This window comes from Lepisosteus oculatus, chromosome 5 (assembly GCF_040954835.1).
Source record: "Lepisosteus oculatus isolate fLepOcu1 chromosome 5, fLepOcu1.hap2, whole genome shotgun sequence".
NCBI lineage: Eukaryota > Metazoa > Chordata > Actinopteri > Semionotiformes > Lepisosteidae > Lepisosteus > Lepisosteus oculatus.
In genome coordinates this window covers 6,063,007-6,085,850 of record NC_090700.1, presented here as the reverse complement: position 1 = coordinate 6,085,850, position 22,844 = coordinate 6,063,007, and the positions used below count along the sequence as shown (strand labels likewise).

General features: G+C 46.8%; 1 protein-coding gene across 3 annotated transcripts; it reads left to right on the top strand.

Annotated features, from left to right (window-relative positions):
- Positions 1-56: 56 nt before the first annotated feature.
- On the top strand, positions 57-22,376 carry LOC102687271 (C2 domain-containing protein 2). Of its 3 annotated transcripts, none has more exons than XM_069189976.1 (15): positions 57-141; positions 1,049-1,353; positions 2,808-2,903; positions 4,851-4,970; positions 8,440-8,541; positions 10,251-10,370; positions 10,793-10,916; positions 12,250-12,358; positions 12,747-12,811; positions 12,943-13,058; positions 13,911-14,079; positions 14,493-14,603; positions 15,629-15,756; positions 16,568-16,850; positions 18,266-22,376. In XM_069189976.1, exons 2-15 carry the CDS (start codon positions 1,078-1,080, stop codon positions 18,484-18,486), a joined length of 2,040 nt encoding a protein of 679 aa, XP_069046077.1. In that variant the 5' UTR covers positions 57-141; positions 1,049-1,077; the 3' UTR covers positions 18,487-22,376. The 3 variants fall into 3 exon arrangements, with proteins under 3 accessions (XP_069046077.1, XP_069046075.1, XP_069046076.1); XM_069189974.1 differs by lacking the exon at positions 57-141 and adding an exon at positions 243-718; XM_069189975.1 differs by lacking the exon at positions 57-141 and adding an exon at positions 752-895.
- The last annotated feature ends 468 nt before the right edge of the window (positions 22,377-22,844 follow it).

Below are 22,844 nucleotides of genomic sequence, written 5' to 3'. Positions count from 1 at the left end.
CGCCACCCTCAGTAGGTGGCATTCTCGCCGAAAGGAGACTACGCTCCCAAGTTAAGGCTCGGAGCGCTGGCCACTACACCCCTCACCCTCATTCTTCCCTCCATCTGTTATTTACGGACACGGAAAGGCAGAAAGTTACAGGTCAGCCACAATATTTTATTCTTTTTTTCCTGCGGCCCGGATTCTAATTCCATGGGTTTTTTTTTTTGCACGAAACGCGCCTCGCGCTACCCACCCACCCCCCCCCGGCCGGCGGTGGAACGCGAGCGCGGTCGGCCTTTAAGAAGTCGCGGTGCGCGCCGGGAATGACAGCCCGTGCTCGCTCGCTCCCTGCATCCCCCCCTCTCCACCACCACCGAGAGCGCCCATTCATGAGAGTCTGAGCTGAGTCTGCGGGGTGGCGGAGCCGGGGAGGGCAGGAGGAAGAGGAGGAGGCGGAGGCGATGCTTGCGGGCCGGTTTCAACGTCTTGCGTTTTAGTTTTCGCCGCCTGTCGGAGGAGTAGTAGCAGCAGCAGCAGCAGGAGGTGGTGGTGGTGGTGCAGTCGCCGGTTTGGGACTGTGCACACTGTGCAGGGCGGCAGCAGTGGAGTTGGTCGTGTTGCAGCCTGTCTCCGTGTGGTGCGGCGCCCGTCAGGTCTTCTGCGGGATGTAGTTTGTGAGTCACTGGGCGAAGTGTAGCAGGCCGGAGCGGTGCTCCCCGTGCAGGGCGTTTGCAAGGTAGCCCCCGTCTGCGTGGAATAATTCTTCTTTTTTTTTTAGATGCAGGTCGCCATTGAGCCAAATATTTGAACGTACTGTGAACTTCAGCTTCCTAAACCGAGCGGGGACGTGCAGGATATTGACAGCTGAAACTTTTCTCTCTTTTTTTGTTTTCACCTCCGCCGCCACCCGATTGTACGTGGGACTCTCTTCTTTTTTAAAAAAACTAAGAAAAGTCATTTCGTGGTTTCGTGTGTGGTGGGTAGGGGGGTTGGCGCTTCGGTCTTTTCGCTTCTCAACCGGAATAACACAGTGAACGACGTGGGTTTTTGTTTTTTAACGTTTCAGCGGGGCGCTGCGCTGTATTATGTGGGAAGATGTCGGTGCTGGACGGAGTTCGGGACCGCCTCTCCCCGGGGGACCTGCAGTGGCTGAGCCTGCTCACGCTGTTCGTCGCCTCGCTGGTGACCGTGCTCGTGTACCTGGTCCAGTACGGCCGGGGCGCCCTGCGAGCCCGGGCCCCGGCCGAGGAGCGGGCCGGCTGCTCGGCCGAAGCGGACCGCCTGCTGCGCTGGGCGCTGGCGCTGCCGGGCTGGAAGTCCGAGTGGCGGAGAGCCTGGACTGAAGCCCTCAACCAAGAGGCTCGGAAGTCCGTGAGTAGGGGGGGGGGCGACTTTTGGACATACAACTCTGGATGGACGGACGGATGGATGGGGACAGAGATGTATTCTCGCACCACTTCAATGATCAGCAGTTCGTGAACCGCTCGTAATAAGTCGTGAGCGGCGATGGTCCAAAACGCGTTACGTGGGAGAGGAGGGCAGTTTAAGCACCGCGATTTCCTGGATTCTGTTCGGCGCTGTGTTTACTTCTCGATTTGCATGGGGGGGGGGGAACGGTTTTATCTCGTCCACAACCATCCCGATAGGTTTTAAATCAATTTCGATAGACCGAGAATTGTGTGCGGGTTTTTTTTTTTTTGCCTTAACGCCGCTGCCGTCAAAAGAAAGTCACGGGGATAAAAGACTCCGTGCTGTGCCCGGCACAATTTCATCAAGGTCATAGAGCAGCAGAAAGAGAAAGTAGAGTTATTGAACTGTGCGGCAGGACGGGGGCGGTGATACGACAAAACACTGTAATATCGCTACACCCTGGCGGGTCTGAAGTCTTGTTTTTGTGTGTGTGTGTGCGCGGTTCATAACTTCGTTTGAACAGTGCACCAGGGCACTTTGTACAGTATGCAAAGGCAGAGGATACTCTTGCAGTGTTACCTGGCCCCTCCTCTTAAGAGGTTCTGCATTTAATCCGGCGAGGGACGAGGCCAGGTAACTCACGTGACCGAGCGAGGCGGGCGCTCTCGTGCCTGGAGCCTCGTGTCGCGTCGCGTCGTGTTGTTGCTGAAATTCGAAGCGTCATTTTACACGTCTGTTGTGGACGCATTTAGTGCTCTTGTGCAGTGCATCTGTTGGGATAATGGGGGGAGGGAATCGCTGTGAAGGCTAGCACCCGGAGAAAACGGTTTGTAGATTACAATCCGACGTAAAGGTCCGTTATTTGACGGTCAGAAGTATTGGAAAATACTGTACGGGTCGCTTATTTTAACCTGTCACGTCCACTGAGGAACTGTCCGCACCGAATACAAAGGAAGATTTCCCGCGGCCCTCTTACAAGTCTCTAGTATGTTCTTCCATCATTCATCGTGGTGAAAAGGTGTCCTTTGACCTAGTGGAGACAGTTTTGTCATCTAGGGTGTCTTGTCGTTGGGCTTTGTAATGACACATGCCTGTGAACCGCCCGTGCTGTCTTTCATTGGTTGGTAAGTTCGTAGAAGCGTGTCTAAGTGCTGTGTCAGCCCAGACGGAGGGCTGTTGGCTGTTATTTACAAAATCCCATAGATGCTTTCTTTTGTTTCTGTCTCTAAGTTTAGGCTATGGTATAGACTTGCTTTTTTGTCTGTATTTGTGTTTTGAGCTGCGGCATGTTGTAATATAACAGTTTAATAATGAATTTGCTTGCAAGAAAAACACACTGTCGCCTTTTTGTGACTACAGTTTTGCTCTGTCGCGTGACCAAGCGTGTTGTTTTTTTTTAAACTTTTATGATTCAGGATCCTTTGCACCTAACATTTGAAGAAGATGGACTTCAGTCCTCAGAGCTGGCGGTCGGCCATGTTTCCAGTTATAAGAAGTCTGGCGAGCACCAGGTAAGACTGTTTAAGACTCGGCGGTGTCGCTTGAGGGTTTACAGCCGTTTTGATGTGTTGGCTGAGCTGTTGGGTTCAGTCGGGTGGCAGCCCCCGTGAGAAACTGGAGTCGCGCAGCTTGAAAGATGCTATCTCCAGTACGAAGTCGTTCCACTCTTAATTTTGGAGGCGGTCGTGCAAATGTATTTTCAGAGTTTTGCTGTAATAACGTTATGCTGTAAGACTTTATGGTGTTTGCCTTCTCTGTCGGTGGAGTTTTGTCTTAAGTGAAGTATAACAAAATGTGGATGGATTAAGAACTATTTGGCACTGCTGCTGATGAATGAATTCTGATTGTTTCCCGTTAACTAAGTCTGTAAGGTTCTGTAAGCCTTGGTGCTTGAAAACCCTTTTGCTCCACGCATCCTATTGGAGCACGGCTCACTTTCAAGCAGATCATAGCTCTGTGTCCCGATGGGCGTACCAGATAATTTTTTTTATGTCGGTCAGATGTAGAAACCGTGTCAATGTGGGTGATCCACTCGTAAATCAGGCTCCTGAGGACAAAAGATATTTACAGCCAGCTTTCCTCCGCATAACTGTTAGAACTGTAGTCGGGTAACTGATATTGCTTCGTTTTGTGTTCATCGAAGCAACGTTCTGGCGAGATGTTCCTTTCAGCCATTAAAAAAAAAAAAATAGACCATGCAGACAGTCTCCCTTTTCATGTAATTTGAATTACAGTTGTGCTAGGATTTCATTTTCCTCTATTTTTGTTATAGCAGTGCAGCACCCCGTTTCTGGGCCATCTGATAAAAGCTATTAGTAGTCTAGATGGCACTTGTGGAAGTTAACTCTCGGCAGCGAAGTATCGCACTGCGTCCAGAGCACGTCAGAGCTGCCAGTACAGTCAGCATATCTTATCAATTGCTGTATAAGATTTCTGAACTTCTACATTGCTGGGGTGCGTCAAGCGTTTAGGTTCAGTGGGTCTGTGATGGCATCCTTCATACGTGTTACCTGCCCTGTTTGGAGCTACTGCAAAGTAGGCTCCAATGTGTGCATGCTAGGCACGTTTGCAAATCTCATTTTAAAAAAAATAGGACATTTCATATTGATTTTTTTTTTTCTTGGGCCTGGTGACTTAATTGCTTAATAGACCTCCACCGCGACCCATCCCCTTTGCTGTCAAGTGATCTAAATGCTCCACAACATGAAAACATGTGCTTAGTTCCTGCTGGAGATGGGAAGTGTAAGGGGATTATGTTATAGCCCCTTGAATTGGCACACATCAGCAAAAGGAGTAGCAGGAAGTGCTGACTGGGGCTGAAAGCACAGAGCAGATGGCCAGCTGTGCTTTAGTTTTAATGATGGAAACATCATTTTATATAATGCCTTTGAAAGCAGCAAGCTCAAAGCAGTTGAAATGATAGTGCATTTCATTTTTTTTGTGCACGGTCTTGGCAGTAGGTTGTCCCCTGCGTGTCCGTGCAGATGAAGTGCAGTAAGAGTGAATGTTTTTTCCTACAGGGCTGTCAGTTCCAGGAAGGAAACTGCTTTTGTTTTTTGTGCTATGTTGTAAACAGGGTTTATATTTACCCGGTGGTGGGTGTTGATAACTCCAGTGCAGTACTTACTTGAAAGGTGAAAGCAAAATGACAAGTCGGGCTTAATCTGCTGTATTACTTTGACTGCTCACACTGCGTTTACTTAAATCACCACCTTTAGAATTGTTCAGTAACTTTATTTATTGAACTAAAGGTAGAGCGTTTTACAGTGTGGCCCACCAGGAAGATCAGGTGCCGGAAGCTTTTCCCAGTGTGCTGGAGCGGGGTCCATCTCTGACTCTGTGTGGCCTGGAGACAGGAGGGTCTCGCTTTGGCCCGTGGCTCCGGCGCAGCTGTTGTCTTGCTCTCGACATGAAATGTTTGCTCAGGGCAGGGAGTGACCCGTGTGCTGCTTCTGCAGAGTGTGCGCTGTGAGCTGCTGGGGGACAGCCTGCAGTTTGCCCTTGGCGTGGCAAAGAGGACCGCTCCACCCTCAGATCCGCAGAACTACAGTGTCAACATCTCCCCCCTCCGACTGCAGGTAAACTCGCTCGCTTGGTCTGTGCCTTCACCTTTGAATGCCGGAACTGATCGGCCAGTTAGAGAATGCTGTGCCAGGAGGCCTTGAAAAGCGTTTTTTGTTTCAGTGTCCCCTGCTGCAGTTCATAGTAGTTGATAACTCAAGCACGTTTTGTTTAAAATTAATGTTTTTTTTCCCCCACTCCAACTCTTGCATGACTCTTTCATGTTCTGGGTTTATAGGAGAGTCCGACCCACAATCCGTGTGAACGTCTTAATTGATAACGTGCTGAAAAACTATTCTCGATCTTCCTCACAAAAAGCTTCTGGAAACAAAAAAAGTGTTGTTTTCCCTGAAACATTTCTTAGCTTTAGGCAAGTCTACCATTTGGCACACTTTTGTGTTGTTCCTTGTATTGTTTTTCTACTTCTGCAGGAAAGAAACACGCTACCTAAGAAGACATCACAAAAGTGAATAATATGGGTTATTGAGAAGATGGAAAGCAGGCATAGTGTGTAGCTATTTATAGCTCAATTTAGCTACACACAATGCCTGCTTTCCGTCTTCTCAATAACCCATATTATTCACTTTTGTGATGTCTTCTTAGGTAGCGTGTTTCTTTTGAGTGCCTATTTGCAAACAAAATACAGTTAAATTTGTTTCAGTATGTTAAAGGACATTTCCTTGAAGGCACCGAGGAACATGTCAATCAGGTTATTGTATAAGGACGTGTGGAGGGGTCATTCTGAGCCCTTTCAAGCTCTATGCTGGGTTTTTCTGTTGTGCGAGGCCGCCTGTCAGATAATATTACTGCCTCTTCAACATCTCGATCTGCGTACTTAAGGAACGTCGCATTCAAACCCGTGTTAACCGATCGAGTTTACAGTTCCAGCAGAAGAGTGGTGAAGACGTGCTGCCTTCCAGCCTGTCGGTTCAATTTATGAACCACAAAAACTAATTGGGGGGAGTTTGCATGTCAGTGAGGAAGCCTTTTAAACAGGAAAACATGAATACTTGGGATTTGCTTACAAGGTCCCCACACAATACCAGAAAGTCCTTCTGGGTACTAAAATTCAGTGAAAGGGTCAGTGTGGTTTGTGTAGTCTGTCCAACACGATCATTTTCTATTTTGTTTATGTCAGGATTAGATCCTGATTTAATTTAAATTGTCAGTCTAACCACTGGCCATCTGATTGCTGGAAAGCAGCCTTTTGTGTGCAGAGACTGCAGCCCGGTGAAGAGCCGAGGTATACCGTGCATGGACAGCAACAGCCTATGTTTTCCGAAAACCGCCGAAGTCCAGAAAGCATAGAACAGTTCTTCGTGACCCACTACAGCAGGCGCGTCCAGCCCTGTTCTGGGAGAGTCACAGTCCAGCAGCGTCCTGTGGGTCACCCTACGGTCAAGGGTTTTTGAAACATTAGCCACTCGTTCTTCCTGGTCACTCCATCCGGTGACTTGCACAAGATTTTTAGATTTTCATTTGAAGTGAAAAATGCCGCCAACCTTAAAATTTCAGTGACTCGGAGCCACTGACCCGCTGGAATTAATTAGTTTACTTACTTGATCAAAACTCTCTCGTTGCAACCCTTTTGAGACCTATACAGGCAGACTGGCAGAGTAAAGAGATGAGCTTTATGTAGACACGATAAGCCAGAACATCTCCGCACTTTTACCGAAGGCAGAGGTGATTTATTGAGTGTGACATGCTTCCATACTCCGTTTGTAGCTGCCAGAGAAATTGGATTAAATGCTCGGGTCCCTCGTGGAGGAAACGGCCCGGCGCATTATTTAAATCGCACTCAGCTGTGCAGAAATGCTGTCGAGCTCTGGGAGGAACAAATTCCTGTTTCTGACGACAGCCTGGCGAGAAGGCTGTTGCTGCACAGAAGACCAGGAGACGACGAGAGCAGTCGATGAAGTGGCGCAGTACAGCTGGGCGGGGCAGTGACAACAAGTGCACCTGTCCCTCTGGGAAGGCTTTGGAAAGATTGAAATGTTTACCAGAAGAACTTTAGAACATTTTTTAAACATTTTCATAGGCGAGTGTGTCCCGGTACACCTTTGATTTGAACATCTGTCCGTTCACAAAAACGCTATACTTGCATGAAGATTGCTCTTGGCGAACGCGCCACTCTGAGGATTGAGTCAGAAGGCAGCGCTCGGTGGGGGGGAAGACCAGCAACGCAAGGGACTCCCGCACGTCATGTTGCAGAGGTGACGCGCAGGCGAGGGTTGGCAGTGCGCAGGATAGGCGAGCGCAGCCGGGGGGCGCTCTGACGCAGGTCTCGAGTGGGTGTTCCACGCCGACCGGCGTGTGAGCTCGATCCAGTCCTTCTTTCCTGGCGGGTTTGCAGCGCTCCTCTTGGTGCGAGGAAGTAGGCACCTCTGATTCTGTTGCTTCTGTGTAGTGTGAACTCGCAGCAGCCTGAGATCACAGGGTTGCCTTTCCCGGGTTTAGCTGGAGTCTCTCTTTCTGGATGGCAAGATTGCAGAGGCCTGCAGGATAAAGACCCGTCCGTCCGCGCGCGCATGTATCTGGTCAAGTTATTTCGGGGTGTGATGCATCAGATCTGGTGGTTAAGTCTGGTTTAAAGCAGTAAATGCTTTTTGTGTGCGTGTTCTTTCAGAAGAGCCTGGCTTCATTCCTCAAGCAGTTGTATGGTGTGTGAGTGTGTGCAGGAGTGCATTCCTGTGGGTGTGTTTGTTTTAAAAGCTCTTTGCCAATGTAACCGCCTGGCCGCTAGGCCGGACTAGATCCTGCTGAACTCCATGGGAAAAGACTCCAGTGTCACTGGTTAAGACTTCTGGAATGTCCTGAAGTAATTGCATGACGTTCTTCCCCTAACATCCACGGGGTTGCTCTGAAATCACTCTTTTGTGCAGTTTCTCGGTCCCGGGAGAATGCGTTCTACTAATTGTTGGGTGTGTAATAAGAGACAGAAGCGTTAATGTTCCGTTTTTTCAGCTAGCCATATGATTTTAATTAAATCAAGATTACTTTCGTGCAAAAAAAAAAGCGCATCAACATGAGCAAAAATGAGATTTGAGATTGCTGAGGTTATTCCACATTTTCGCGGCAGTGTTAATGCCCTTGGGCATGTTGTCAGGAGTTAAGTGGTAGATTTTCACATTACAGTGTTTAAAGATTTTTTAATACCCGTGTTTGGCCAAGTCCAGTTAGTGCCAAAGTGCAGTGCGAAATATGTATAAAAAAAACTATTTTCATTCTATGTACAGTATATCTTTTTTTAATTACTTTTAAAGGTATGTTTAGATATATTATATTTCTTCTGAATGTAAATAAGAATTCTTTTAAAAAATAATGTAAGAAACTGAACATAGTGCACGGATCTCTGTCTGGGAGTCAGAATTCTCTTCCTGAAATTCCTTCACCACCCATCCTGGGCTTTGCTGGGATAATCATGGGAGCAGGACGGGCTCTGGTGGAGTGTGTGTGTGATCTTTGTGTGTGTTTGTGCCCCACCAGCTGGAGCTGCAGGTGAGGGAGGTTGCCGGGAGTCTGCGAGTCACCTGGGCGCTGTCACACCTGGAGGACTGGGACCTGCAGGTCACTCCCAGCAGCAGACAGGTCTGTCCGTAAGTCACAGAGCGGGTCACTTGCTGGACAGAAACGGAGCTTGGCCAGGGGCCTTTTCAGAAGCTAAATGAATACCCAGGCCTTTTATACAGCTACAGACTAGATACGATAAACCTCTATTGTCCCCTGGGGGAGAGTTTTTATGGACACGAAACGCATCTAAATACAGTACATCACAAAACATTACCCATCACATCTATTGCATGTGCATAATTTGTCGTAATAGTCATGACATTGCACATGCTGTACATTCAATTCAACTTCAATTCAACTTTATTGTCATTAAACTTACACAGGTGCATAGTATAATGAAAAGTGTTTCTCATTAGTCACTCAGGTGCAGTATATAAATAGGACAGAAGATAAGACAATAGACAGTTACACAATAGCAATAACAGTAACATGTAATAACATAAATAACATGTAATGTACATAGTTTATTACAGTGTAGTCCGTTTCTATTGGCACAGTTGCATTTATCCTTGCCAAATATTTGCTGTTGTCAGTTCTCCTTTTTGCTCTTTATGTGGTTTATATGCACACACAGCTCAGCTGAAGATTGCAGCAGCAACTGCACTAGTTGGTCCCTCTCCGAACAGATATTAAGTGTAGTTTTTGATTTATTAATGCACACTGTCAGAGTATGTATAACTGAGCAGTAAGTGGATGTTGGATTGCTGCTCAAGTAATGATCATCGGCATTTCATACAATAACTGCTTCCATCTGAGCGAGTGATTACCACTCACAACATTCCCAGCAGTCCTTTGCTCGAAAAAAGAGCCGACGTTTCGCTCGGACCGTCCTGGTGGTCCCACAGATCGCCGGCACAACACCAGTAAATCAAGGTGTTTGCTGGATTTGTAGTAAAAAAGTAAATGGCTGCATTTGATGAACTCTTTCTCAGCTGCTGGGATGTAATGTTTAACAAGCAACATGCAGTGTCTGTATTTCAGACAGGCAAACCCACTGTGTGTGTGTGTAATGGTGGGCCGAGTTCAGTTGTCGAAGCATGGAGGAGAGCCGCTTGCTTCAGTAACAAAATGTGACACTTCTGACTCATTCAATTATTGAGGGAGGATGTGACTTTACTGCACGTAAAGCTATTCAAATAATATTTTTTTAATTTCTTTAATCAAGTTGCTCTATTTAATCTGTAGCTCACCGTGTCATTTTTTTGTTCCTATTTCACTGGGGATATGAATACATGTAGAGGGACTGTAATAGTTAAATATTTGTAATAGTTAAATATTTGATTTGGAACCTGTTTCTGGTCCAAACTACTGGAGTCATGTGTGTTGTGGTGTTTTATAATAAACAGGTAATCTCAATTTCCTGTCTTCCTAGCATTGCCAGGATAATGTAATAGACCTATGGGATGAAAGTAACTCCTAAACATTACTTGAGTTTTGTTGAATTGTGTCCCTCTTCCATCACAGTTATTTCCTCAGCGTTACTTGACTTGTTTACTTATTCGATTATTTGTTTTAATTATTTGAATTACTTGTTTGGTACTGACGCAGAAAATCCTGGAGGCCTGTAATACCCAAGGAGCATGTGGCCATTTACGAGGCTTAAGGAAGCGCTTCTGGTTGAGGATTTGCAAAGTTTAATTGCATGCAAAGCAGAAGGGTGGATTCAGTCATATAGAGACCAGCTCAACCAGAGTTAGAACCTGTCTGTGCCTGGCTCTCTTACATAGGTGGCTGAGGCGAATGATGTGAGTGTGGCGGCCCTCAGGAGCAGAGTCAGGGAGATCCTGTGTGCTGCCCGCCCCCTCGTGCTCGTGAGCAGCAGGCCTGCTCAGGGCAAAGTTGCACAGGTGAGTGTCTTCGCCTCCGTGTACTCATGACAATCAGGCCTGCTCAGGCCAGAGCGGCGCCGGTACTGCCTCCAGATGGGAAATGGGCATCCCCGATGTATCTGGTTGAGCTGTGCTGATTGTACATATTACAACATAAGCTTGTGCACTCCTACAATGTGCCCGGCTTTGCTTATTGGTGGTAGTAGTAGGATCTTATCAGTAATCGAGCATCACAGCAAATAAGTTTGAATAGTAAGAGCTGTGCCAGTGCTCTAGTCGATGTTGAACTTTATGTGTATTTTAGGATGGCAGTGATCTGGAAAATGCTCAGATGTTCTCAGTTCAGCAGTATAAAATTTAGATAGTCTGCAGTACAAATTTAAAAGAAACTGGCAGTGAGTGAGACTGTCTGGCTTAGTGTTGGCTCTCCGTGTTCCCAGGAAGTGCAGAACAAGGGGGCTGTGACTCAGGTGACCTCTCCCCCGAAGCCTCCACGCGCTCATGACTGGAAACTGCTGGTGAAAAACATCAAAGCCACATGTGAAATGGAGAACAGTGCTGCAGGTCAGTGCTGACCCAGACTTTTACACATGAGCCCATGCTTTTACAGTTTGCACTGTGTTGTTTGGTTATTGTGGAGGCAAGCATGGCTGAGCACCATCCAACAAGGTACACCACAGTGAAATGAAACAGTAGTTTTAATTGCATCAGTGGACTGAAATAATGTTCCTTGGGGGTATGGTTCAAAAAATGGTCTCTGGGTCTGGGTTTTTGTCATATTTGAGTTAGCCATTCGTTTAAATTTAATTTTAGGATTTCATTTAAATTTAGGATTTTTTGTTTTTATGCATGTGCAAAATGCATATAACAGATCTGTGCTAAAAGAGCTAAGTGGACGTTGTGGCAAATAGGAATGAATGAATTCTTCTTCTGTGTAAGATGTCATTATTTCAGTTCCGTTTCACCTTTTAAATATTACCTCACGCTGCATTATTGTGTTTTGGTCTGTTTAAAATGAACCTCAGTTTCAACAAAATCAGGATGTCATTTATGATTTGTTTAAAAACTAGAACCGTTAAAATGATCATGGATGCAGTAGGTTTCAAAGCCTCCTGTACCTTAAATGTTTTTCATCACTTCAACTTGGAAGTGAAGCATAGAGCCGCCGGGTATACCTTCCTTTTGCTGAAGCTCTTCAGTCTTTGGTGCAATCGCTGTATTTTTTCAAAGTACCGTTAGTACTCCTGTAGATTGTCTGTTTTTCAGGAGGTTCCTAGAATAGGTAATTGTGAATCACTTTTGTGTTGTTCAATAGTTTGGTGACGCACTAATTGCTTTTATGCGTTTATGTAAAGTTCATATTTAATGAGCGTCTTATTATTTCCAGTGATCTGAAGCTGAGAGTGCCCTTTTCATACCGTTTTATTCCAACTATTTTAGGGTTTTTTAACACTTGACTGTACCACTTCCATTGGTGTGTGTATAAAAAGGTACTGCTGGTACATTGTTGGAAAAACAATGTTTTGTTGAGTTACATGAAAAATAAACAATATGATGTTCAAATGTATTGTCCCACCATAGTCAGGATTTCCTGGTTCTCTTCATTGTTATATATCACTCAAAGAGTTTTCCACATCGGCAAGCAGAAGACTTGACAAGCTACAATCTGTATGTCCCTCCACACAAGCCTTGTTTTTATTGTTCTCGGATTCAATATATTAATCTAGATTACGTCTTTTCTTTTCTGCCAAACGTTTAATCTGTGTAATTTGTAAAAAAAATTACTGCCTTCACGTGGAGACAAAAATGTGATTTTGATATAAACATTATGAAAGATAGGACTCCATTCTGCACAATGTTATATTGTGTTATTGATTGTTTTTTTTTCTTTTTGCAGGCAGCATTAATCCCTACTTTGTGCTGCAGTTGGATGATCCTCCACAGAAACTATCAAGCTCCGTCTTAAAAAGCACTTCCAGTCCCTCATGGGAGCAGCCCTTCATCTTGTAAGTGTGGGACAGTCTATCTTGCCGGAGCTGTGTCGCAGTCCTGCTCGTAGCCCTCTCCTGTCTCTTGCCACTGCACAACGGCCCTGGGTCTCCCTGCTGGAGAAGTCCGGCCTTCCCATGATGTGTGTGATGTCATAGCACGTACATTCGCGATTCCAGGAGCAGGCAGCAATGAAACCTGTAGCAAGTTAACACAAATTCCTCTGCCTCTTATTTCTGGCATGCTTGCTCTTGTCGATTCAGTGTTAGTGTTTCCGTTCTCTGTCGGAACGCTTACTAATTGAGTGAGCTCTCAAGTCTGAGAGACGCATAAACCTCTGTTTTTATTGTTATGCTCGTGAAATTAGCAAATGGGTTGAGAGGTCTGTGTATCTTATCCTCGCAGTGAACTCAGCGGAAGATCAAGAGAACTAAAGATGCAGCTCTTGGACGATGGGAAGCCCCAGGAGAGTAAGTACAGTGCCTTCACTGCTTCCATTCCTGAGCTACTTTCTGAATTTCAGGTGAAGACCTCGTCTAAAATGGAAGCTCTGAAATTGTTGACCGCTTTTCAATTCCCTGTTTCTCTTTGTGTGTTGCAGCCTCCTCGCTGGGGCAGGTTTCAGTGCCTTTCTATCTTTTTGAGAAGCATCCTAACGGACAGCATACGTTTGCACTTAAGACTCAAGACCGAGTTACCGGGTCGCTTTCTGTAGAGGTAAGAAACATGATTATATATTTGTAGACAACGTGGGTAAGCAATAAAAAAGCCCAATAGAATGTCAAGATACTAGTTAGTAGTTCTACTCAAATAAGCCAACCATAGCTGTAAAATGATTAGTCCATAATAGATCACTATCCAAGCGATCAGTTTGAACAATGTGCATACTGTTAACGTTTATTGCGCTAAAGAATCTTTTTTCTATTTCCTGAGAGCCATAATGAACAGCAACTACAAAAGAAACACAAAACAAAAACACTTTGAAAAATTAGAGCACAAGCTTTCGCCATGATCATAAACAAAGCACTTTGACCACAATGCCTGTGGCAGAAACAAACAACTGTTCCCTGGCGCTGATTTCAGATGTTCACAGAAGGTTCTCGGCCAAAGTCGGTCACTTGCGAACGTCCAAATTCACATTAGCGAAATTTCATTCTTTTAGCGAAGGTACAAATTCTTGAAATGTTAGAATTATTGAAAATTTGTATGCCGCACGTTCTTATACCAGGGCGTGAGTGGATTTTTGTTCCCCCCCCCTCCCTAAAGTCAAATTTGATTCGCATTAGGATGCTGGCGAGACTGGGTGCCTTTTTCTCCTCGGTCTCGGTCTTTTTGCATTTACAAGATACATTTTGTAAGTTGGGGAAAACATGCTTTGCCCTACTAGAGGTGACAAGGCAGTTAAAAGATTTGTTGTGAGGTTCCTTCTTATGGGCCAGTCGCCGATTCTCTTCATCCGCTTGAGACTCTTCATCTTGCGTTTCACTTCAGCAACCACGGCACTGTGTCCAGCAAAAAAACAGATGTCTTGGAAGCCCTACATGTCTTTTTCTCATCTCTGATCTCTAGTTCACTTACCTGGAGCCCAATGAAGTCCGAACATGGCAGGCTCCCACCCCAGCCCCTACTAAGAAAGTAGAAATGGACCGCACTGTCATGCCCTGCGGAACGGTGGTCACCACCATCACCGCAGTGAAGAGCAAACCGGGGAGGTCACCTTCTTCTGTGCTCAACTCAGGTACAGGGCGGATGGGCGTGACCACGTTTTCCACACAGCCTTAATAGCATCACCGGTTCAGTTCCAGAATATCGCAGTCACCCAGTAGAACCAAAATTCATGCACCAACAGGGCGGTAAAATGTTTCTTTCCTGCAAGGTCATCAAGGGCCGTAAGAGGTCTGGACCAGGTCGTGCTCAGTAAACAGTTCTTTTTACAGACCGCTGGACAGCTGAAGGGTCGGGCTGTTTGCCCCCAGCTGCTTGATAAGACCTGAGCGTCTGGTATGATGGGAGTTGAAAGACGTTTTGTGCAGTAAAGACTTTAGACTCCTGTGTTGCAGTCAGGCCCAGTTTGTTTGCAAGCAGGTCCATATTCAGATTAACAGTGAACAGGGTGATGCAAGGTGTCCCTTTGCCTGCGTGTTTTTTTAGAATCGCCCACGAAGGGACCGTCCAAAGTCAGACTGTCCGAGAGAAGGGTCTCGGAGCAGCCCTCGCTGTCCGGAGCTATGGTCAGCAAAGCTTTGTCCTCCTCGGATACAGGTGGGTTTTTATTTGGGGAGCGGGGTTGTCTTTGTTTTTGAGTAGGCCTTTTTTAAGATGAGAAGACCTACAGGGGGTTATCTTTAAGTACTGCAGTCTGAAGTCCCCAGCAGGGTGGCATTGTGTTTTATTAAATAGTAGATCAATCAAAGAATAATCAATGATTTAATCCAGCTCGCAACATTTTCCAGTGGTCATGGCCTATCCAGGGAAGGTGTATTTGCATGCAGATTTTCTTTTTCATTAAACTGGTATGGTACTGAATGTAAAGTATTTTGCTTTAAGCAAGCTGAAGTAATGTGTACCGTACAGCACTGATTCTGCACTGCTTTGGATATGCATGCGAGACGGGGCTCAGTACAGTGAGCATTGCTACAGATGTGACGTCGTCCCCTTGAAACCCAGCGGTGGACAGTTTTGCGTGGCAAAAGATCCATTGTTTTGCCACTGTCTAGGGAGCAGCGCGGCGATTGTGATCAAATCGCAGCAGGAGCAGAGCAGAACTCCGCATGTTTTTGAAAATCTCTCGGCCCCCATTGTCCCCAGTCTGCCAAATAATTGGTTTATTGTGCTATAAACCTAGCGCAGCAAGACACAAGCTCACCATCCGGACATTGTTTTTTCCCCCAAAGGAATGTTTTTTTCTTGATTTAGCAGTCCTCGTAAAGACCTTGTCCTCCTCCAGATGATGCTCTGCTGCTGCTGACATGAATAGCTTCAGTCTTTACTTGCTATAGAGAAGGAGCCAAAACTGCACAAAGCCGCCTCTAGCTGAGATACCGCTTTCCCGCGCTGCGTACAACAAGCACTTTCACTTCAGGGCCTTGATCGTGTTTCATGTCTCAAACACTTTCAAGAGAGAGTTAGTCGCCTGTGACGCTGATGACTTTTCCAAGCTGAGTTAGACCCCCCTGCCGTAGCGCTGCAGGCGCAGTAAGCGTTGCGATAGGCTTGTTCGCGGCCGCCGGCGCCCTCCGAAGAGGGAGAGCGAGGGTTGCCGACCTGTGACGCCCCTGTGCTTGCAGAGCTCCTGGTGCTGAACGGCACCGACCCGGTGGCAGAGGCCGCCATCCGCCAGCTGCACGACTCGGCCAAGCAGAAACTGAAGTCCCCGGTCAAGAAGAGCACGATCATCATCTCCGGGGTGGCGAAGGTATGGTGTGGCGCGGTGCTTTTCCGTCACTGAGCAGGTGTCACTGCCTTGCCTCTTATTTACGTCCGCTCGCCGCGCGGATGCAGTCATAATGGTGGAGAAGCCATTTCTCGGTTTTGTGCTCTGCCCCCAATAACGTTCAAAGCTATATTTTTCCCCCTTTCGTCTCGTACTTTTGTATGTGCTATTCAAGAAGTCTTTGTTACGTTCATCACTCTGAGCTTCCAAGCTGTTAATAATAATAATAAATAGCTCCTTACACTTTTTGTGGACACTCCACTTAATGCGCGTTATAGGTAATGGGGAATCCCACTGCCACCACCAATGTGCAGCCCCACCTGGATGATGTGACGGCAGTCAAAGTGCCCTAGTACACTCCCCACACACCAGCTCTTGGAGGAGAACAGAGTGATGCAGCCAGTTCATCGATGGGGGATTATTAGGAGGCCATGATTAGTAAAAGGCAGGGGGAAATTTGGCCAGGGTAACACTCTTACACTTTTCGAGAAACGCCCTGGGATTTTTAATGTCTACAGAAAGTCAGGACCTTTGTTTTAACATCTCATCCGAAACATGGCGACTTTTCAAGTATAGTGTCCCTGTTACTATACTGGGGCATTAGGACCCACACAGACTGCAGGGTGGGCGCCCCCTCCTGGCCCCACTACAACTGTTCTGTTTCAGTCGTGTGACAGAAACGCAGCCCGCGGGGGTCCGGACTTTACTAGGCGTTTTTAATGTTCGTGCTGGCGGCTGGTGTTTTAATGGCGGCGCGTGACGGAAATCGCTTCTCACCCGCTCGTCCGCACAGGCCCCCCTGTCTCCGGACGACGAGCTGGCGCTCATGGCCGGGTACGCGGCCGCCATGGACGCCTCCATGACCCCGGGCCCCCGGGCCGAGGCGCCGCCGGCCCCCGTGCCGGCGCCTGCAGGGGGCGCCGTGGAGAAGGCGCAGCCAGACCCCCAGGAGGGCCCCAGCGGGACGCCGCTCCTGAGAGACTGGGAGGGCGAGCTGGCAGAGGACCCCGACGAGGAGAAGATGTCCAAGATATCGGTCTGCGTGTCTGAGCCTGGCGGCACGAAGAAGGGGAAAGGTAAGGGCTGTGGCACGACATTTCAGCTGAAATCCACCATAATCAGCAGTTTGCTCGCTCCAAGGCTCCAGCAAATAAGACATTTCGGCTATCCAGCAGCTTGAAGAGCGATTGTGATTAATGTTTTGTAATGGCCTTGTGCTTTCAGGGCTCTTTAGTCAGCGAGGCAGTAACACCTTAGATGAATAAGGGGCCACCTCGGCCCATCTCATTTTTGAGCGCGACTGGAGAAGTTTCTGCTTCTGTACTGGGGAGATTCCTCGCTGGGTGTATCTTTGTTTTCACTGGCTCTTTCATCCTGTCATGCCTGCCACTCTTCCTCCTGACCCCTTCTTACCTTTTTCCCTTTCATTCTTCTCTTTCTGCCATCTTGAGAGGAAACCACTGCTAGCCCGAATTAATTGCCCGGACAGTAAGTGATCAATGAAGCGATACACTGTGTGGGTGGGGGCGCATGGGTAACTGGGAAATCTACAATATCAGACGTACGTGGCATAGTGATATCTTTCTGAAGAAGAAATGTAATGCAGACAAAATAATCATGTGTTTATGGAAGAAACTGGTGTTTCTGTGAATGAATCTACAGTTATTGATGGTTTTCATCTTCAGTGATATGAATGGATTACGGATTAGTTCATAACGAGGCCCATAATCCCTCTGTTCATCGAAGCAAGGTGTCAGAACAGAACTGACAGGCGCTGCTTAGCGGCGTGACTCGAATCCTGGAAACTACACGTTCTGTCCCAGAAGTATTCCTTATTTTACCTCCTAAAACATTGATGGGACCCAGCAGTGATTGTACAGAAAGTTTCAGATTTAAGAAGTCCAGATCATAGCTTTGATTAACTTTGATATTACCTCAGAGTTTGTCGTCATTCTTGTAAAATGGGTTCTGTAGTCTGACTTCAATCACGGATGTCTTCTTCCGTGAACTAGATTGTTTAGCATACGTGGAAAATTGACAGTATATGGAGGCAGTCCTTTAAACCTTTTTATACAGTAAAACTCTGATTCTATTTTAGGCCCTTGCTCCCATTTTGTGGCAACATTTTGACGTCCCTGGCTTTAAATGCTGTTTTCCATTGAATCATGTGACACTATAACAGGACGCCCACCTAATGTATGATCACAATGCATAGATATCCCCAAGTCTGTGCGTGCAAGGGCAGCAGTACTCTTGCTGGTATGTGCACCAGTGAGGTTTTAAGTCATGCTTAGTGGAATTATTTCCATCTGTCGGATGCGCTCGCCGACAGTGGTGTGATGTGTGGCGAGCAAGAGTTGACTATCCCGGACGAGAGAAAAATCGTTCACTGATGTGCGTGGCGTTCAAAAGCACTGCTTTGGTTCACCAGTTTGTTCTAAGACCTCACTCTTCTTCCTCTTCCTCCTCCTCCTCCCTGGCGGCCCCGCAGGTGGGTTCCTGCACAAAAGCGCCAAGCTGTTTTTCCGGCGCCGGCAGCAGCGGAAGGCGCCGGGGATGAGCCAGTCGCACAACGACCTGGTGTACCTGGAGCACCCCGTGGCCGTGGACAAGGAGCGGGGCACCCTGGGCCGCCTGCTCAACAAGAAGCTGCTCCCGAAGGCCCGGAGCAAGAGCCGGGCCAACGGCGCCGCCGTGGACCCGCAGGCGTGAGGGCCGGGCCCCTGGGGGCCTCCCGGGGGCCCTGCTGACTGGTGCGCCCTTTCCCCTTCCCCTCTCCCGCGGCCAGGGAGGGGAGACCGTTTTAAAATAAGCCTCTCACGGAGCGACGGCAGATGCAAATCTAAAAATGGACTTTGGATAGATGCAATATATATATGTAGTATTTCACTAACTATGGCAACAAAAAATGTTTCGCGACAATTTCCTCCTCCTCCTCCTCCTCTTCCCCCCTTGTAAGTCTGCGGCCTTCTTGTCTCGCTTCACGGAGTTAATGTTCTTTTTTTTTTTTTTCCCCGTCTTCCTCCGTCACCGCTGCTCAGAATCTGCCCTGCCTCTGGCCGTGCCTGAACCCTCGGGGTTGCTGCTTCGCAACGCTCCCCGATGCGGGATGCGGTTCGCACCGCAGCGCGTGCCCTCCGGGTGCCGTCGTCTTTAAGTACGACTCCTGGTGAGCAGGGCTTCGCGGCCCTGGTCCCGAGGGCTCGCCCGCCTGCTGGTTTCTGTACCGACCGAGTTTCTCTTCTCCTCATGGAAGCCAAATTCGTTCCACTGGCAAGCTGCTTGACCGGAGAGGTTTGAGATTCCTTGTCACTCATGACACAATAGTTTAAAGGCCACGTTCTGCAGTGACAGGAACTGCAAGCGTGCCCTAATTGAGCTCATACAAGGGTTAAGGCTTTGACTAAGTAACTGAGCGCTCGGCTGGAATGAGCTCCCGGAGGTACAGTACCAGGTGTGGGTTGTTGCACTGCAGGCCATGCGGAATATACTTGAGCCCCTAGCAGGTTCCACAGCACACAAGGGGTGTAAATGGGGAAACTGGTGAGAAGGGAAGTGGTGGTGGGTGTACCCTCTGTGTAGCTGGTTCAGTACAGGGATTGCAAGCTGCTATTAAGCTGCACAAAGGTATCTTGCTGCATCAAATTTGCCCGCACTTTGTGCCTTTTCATTCTGTTTATTAGATCCCACTGGCACAGGTTGATATTTTCATGACCTCTACCAAAAAAAACACACCTCTGCACCCCTTTTAACTCTCCAGGTTTTATGTATTTGCATACCCCCGCCCCCCAGGTAGAGGCAGCAGGAATGCGCGCTCAATGTTTCGACTCAGGATGAACTTCTAATAAAGCATTAAGTGCTCAAAATGGCTTTGTGGTGATCACGGTCATTTTCTATATACCCTGCTCCTAAAGCTGGTGATTATTTCTTCTGTCACTGCCGCTGCTCTAATGCTCGGTGTCCTCAAATTGTCATTCCTTTGTGGATTTTGTGAATTTATGTGCAAGGCCTAGGTTTTCACTCGCATGGTAATGGTCAAGGGCCCGTCGTGGAGTCCCTCTCTTTAAAATAATAGTCTCTATATTGGTAAAGGATGCTATAAGGTTGCTAATGCTGATAAAAGAATGTAAAATAATGATAGGTGACTCTAAATTCTGCTTTTCTGTTTCTGCTACAAGACCCAAATGTATGTTCAGTTCTGATTCAGAAAAGACCCTGTTTACCAATTTGATTTATTATCAGGTATTAAATATGTATTATGAGACTGTAAGATCATAATGTCTTGAAATTTACCATTGGAAGACTGCAGATGTAACAAAAAATGTTGATTTTCCTGTGATGTTGATTTTAAGTGGGAGCAAGCAGGTGGTGAGGGGACGTTTCGGGACTGGGAAGTGGGGCGTTTCGGGACTGGGAAGTGATTTTCTCCGGTTACAGCTCTCTACACGTTGGCTGTTTTCTCATAAGCGAGTCGGACAGTTCGGGATCCTAGCTATCCGGCCGTCAGGGCAGGGCTGTGCCGTTTTTTTTTTTTAAATCTGCGGTTTCTTGAAAAAGCGTATGTTTTAGGGCTCATCCGCTGGGATCTATGAAGCTGGCTTAGGGAAGCAAACGCTTGCGGGCGGTGCTAATCGTTACCATCTTCGTCCGCAAGTCGGACAACGGAGGGCTGGCATCAACCCCCCGTCCTCCTGCTCCAGGTTGGCACAGGACCCGATGGCCAGCCCTTTCGTTTGCTAGAGGCTTCCCACTTCGACCCGGTGGGCTTAAAATCCTTAGGAAGGGTTTGGGGAAGTTTCAGTTTGATCTGCGGGTCCGGCTCACAGTAGTACCTTGTAAATGAGGCGGTCAGAGGATGTGAATATTCAATCTTAAGGTTGTCTTCAAGGTGAGACTTGCTGTGATTGATCATATGACCTAAGACATACCTTTGGATCAGATGGGATGCTGGAAGCCCGTTGCAAGAGAGAGAGAGAGAGAGGCCTTGTTAGCACTTGGCCTCAAAGTCGTACTTTCAGTGGCTCTCTGTCTCATTGAAGCAAGAAGCGACTATTTCATCTGCGCCAAAATCTAAAATATTTAAGAAATCAACTTTAAGGGTTAAACAGAAGGGGAGAGAAGTGTTATTTGTTGCCATGCCAGTGATATGCATTTCTTTGTATCCATTCCTGAATTTCAAAATTGTCTCTTTCTCGTCTCGGTGTAACCAGCACTACAGTAATTTGAAGGGGTTTGTGTATTTGCGGCAAAGAAGCGTTCGAAAATAACTTTGAGAGATGTAGTGGAGGTGTTGGCGATATGATTTTTTCTGCCTTTGTGAATTAATTTCTGTTCAGGATTTTTTATACTCGTATTCTGTTGTGTCTGCTGTGCAGTTTGTTTTCATGATAAATAACGAAGCTTTAACCAAAAGGAGAGCCTAACTGGGAATTGTACAGCGTGGGTAACCAGTAAAAACATCATGATGCCATTTTTATTGTTTTTGCTACCAGCTGGATTATTTTCTTAGCAGCTAAGCATTTTGTAATGAATTGCATCTGTCGAAAGTATATTCGTATCCCAGTTGCAGACTACTGTTCTTATTTGTCCTGAATGAGCCTGCTGAGAAAATACTAACAGTTTTCAGATTGAATGCACTGTCACCTGAGAGAACTGGAGTCTGTCCTGGCTGGGATGGACCGTGCAGAGGTTGCACGCTGATGCCCAACGGAGACACAGACTCCGCCTCAGTGGAGAAAGCTGACATTGACGCAAAAACCCTTTAACGGCTCGGCTCGTCCCCTTAGGATGAGAAAGACCCCCCAAGTGAATCGCTGGCTTTGCGTTCTCCTGCTGGCGGCCCGTAACAGTTTTGTAGCCCTCCTCTTCTGTAATGGGGTTCAGTTTCCATGATGAGACTGCTGTAGCAATAAAGCCCGACACAGTTTTCATTGTTGGCGTTAAAATATTTATGGAAATGTACAGAATGCGTAGGAATCCCTCCCGTTTAACATCACGTGCACTGTCAGGTTGGAAGCAGGGTGTCGTGGGGGGAATTTCCAAATACCCTGCTTTTGAGAGAACGGAAGCCAATTATGTTGTCTCTTTATTTACCACCAGAATGTCTCCAGGGCCAAAGAAAAAGTATTATTTAACACATATTATGGGTTAGATAATGCTGTTGTATACCAGACAAAAGACAACTGGGCGGCTCTTTGAATGCAGCTCCTCTGATCTGTATTTTTGTTTTGTGTGAAATTTCTCTCCGTTTCTATAAACACATGGAGACTTTTCAGTTTCCAGCTGCAAGCTCACTCTTTTATGGCAATAAATTGAATTTATAAATTGGGAACAGGCAAACCACCCCCCCCCCCCCCCCCCCCCGAGTGAAGGTGAGGGCTGCTTTCACCAGCCAGACTCTTTCTGAGCCTAACACAAGACTACCTGGAAAAAGTAACTACATTTGCATAAGTGATGTAAATAAAATCTGCTTAATGTTATTTTCTATTTTAGCATTTATTCAATTTGTTATGAAGATTAGAAAAAAATCTATATATGCTATGCAGGGATTATCACTAACATATCAGGATTATAATTTGGAGCAATAAATATTGACAAAGTAACCTGTGTGGAGATTTTTTTTTTGTGTGTGTGCATTTTCTGGTTCCTGTGTGTGTGTTAAAATGTGACTTCGGCTGTGTCTGGAATATTTTAAAAGGGTGGTTTAAGGAAGTAGTGGAGGCAAGTATCCTTATATTGGAAAATGTCTTTTCCGTTATCTGAAATGTACCGGACAGTCTGAAAATATCCTCCTCTTGAAAGCACCCATTTTTTGTATATTTCCATTGTCTCCAGTGGTGTGAGCGCTGCATGTGTTTTGATAGGTGGCGCCTCTAGGATGGCTTTCAGGAATGTTGCGCCTTGTCCTGGGATATCAAGCAGCTGCCTGTTGTGCTCTTCCTATCAAAGGTGTGTAAGGGGATCGGAGGGGAATTCAGTCAATACAACTATGCAGACAAGATGGCTTCGCTTCGGCCCATGGAGTTTCTTTACAGGCATTTTGAAATAATTAAAGCGTGTCTGGTTCACAG

Excerpts from the sequence above, each read along its gene's own strand:
- LOC102687271 (XM_069189976.1), top strand. The coding sequence starts at position 1,078 with ATGTCGGTGCTGGACGGAGTTCGGGACCGCCTCTCCCCGGGGGACCTG. Across the intron at positions 2,904-4,850 it reads AGAAGTCTGGCGAGCACCAG|AGTGTGCGCTGTGAGCTGCT; the intron begins GTAAGACTGTTT and ends CTGCTTCTGCAG. Across the intron at positions 16,851-18,265 it reads CGGCACGAAGAAGGGGAAAG|GTGGGTTCCTGCACAAAAGC; the intron begins GTAAGGGCTGTG and ends GCGGCCCCGCAG.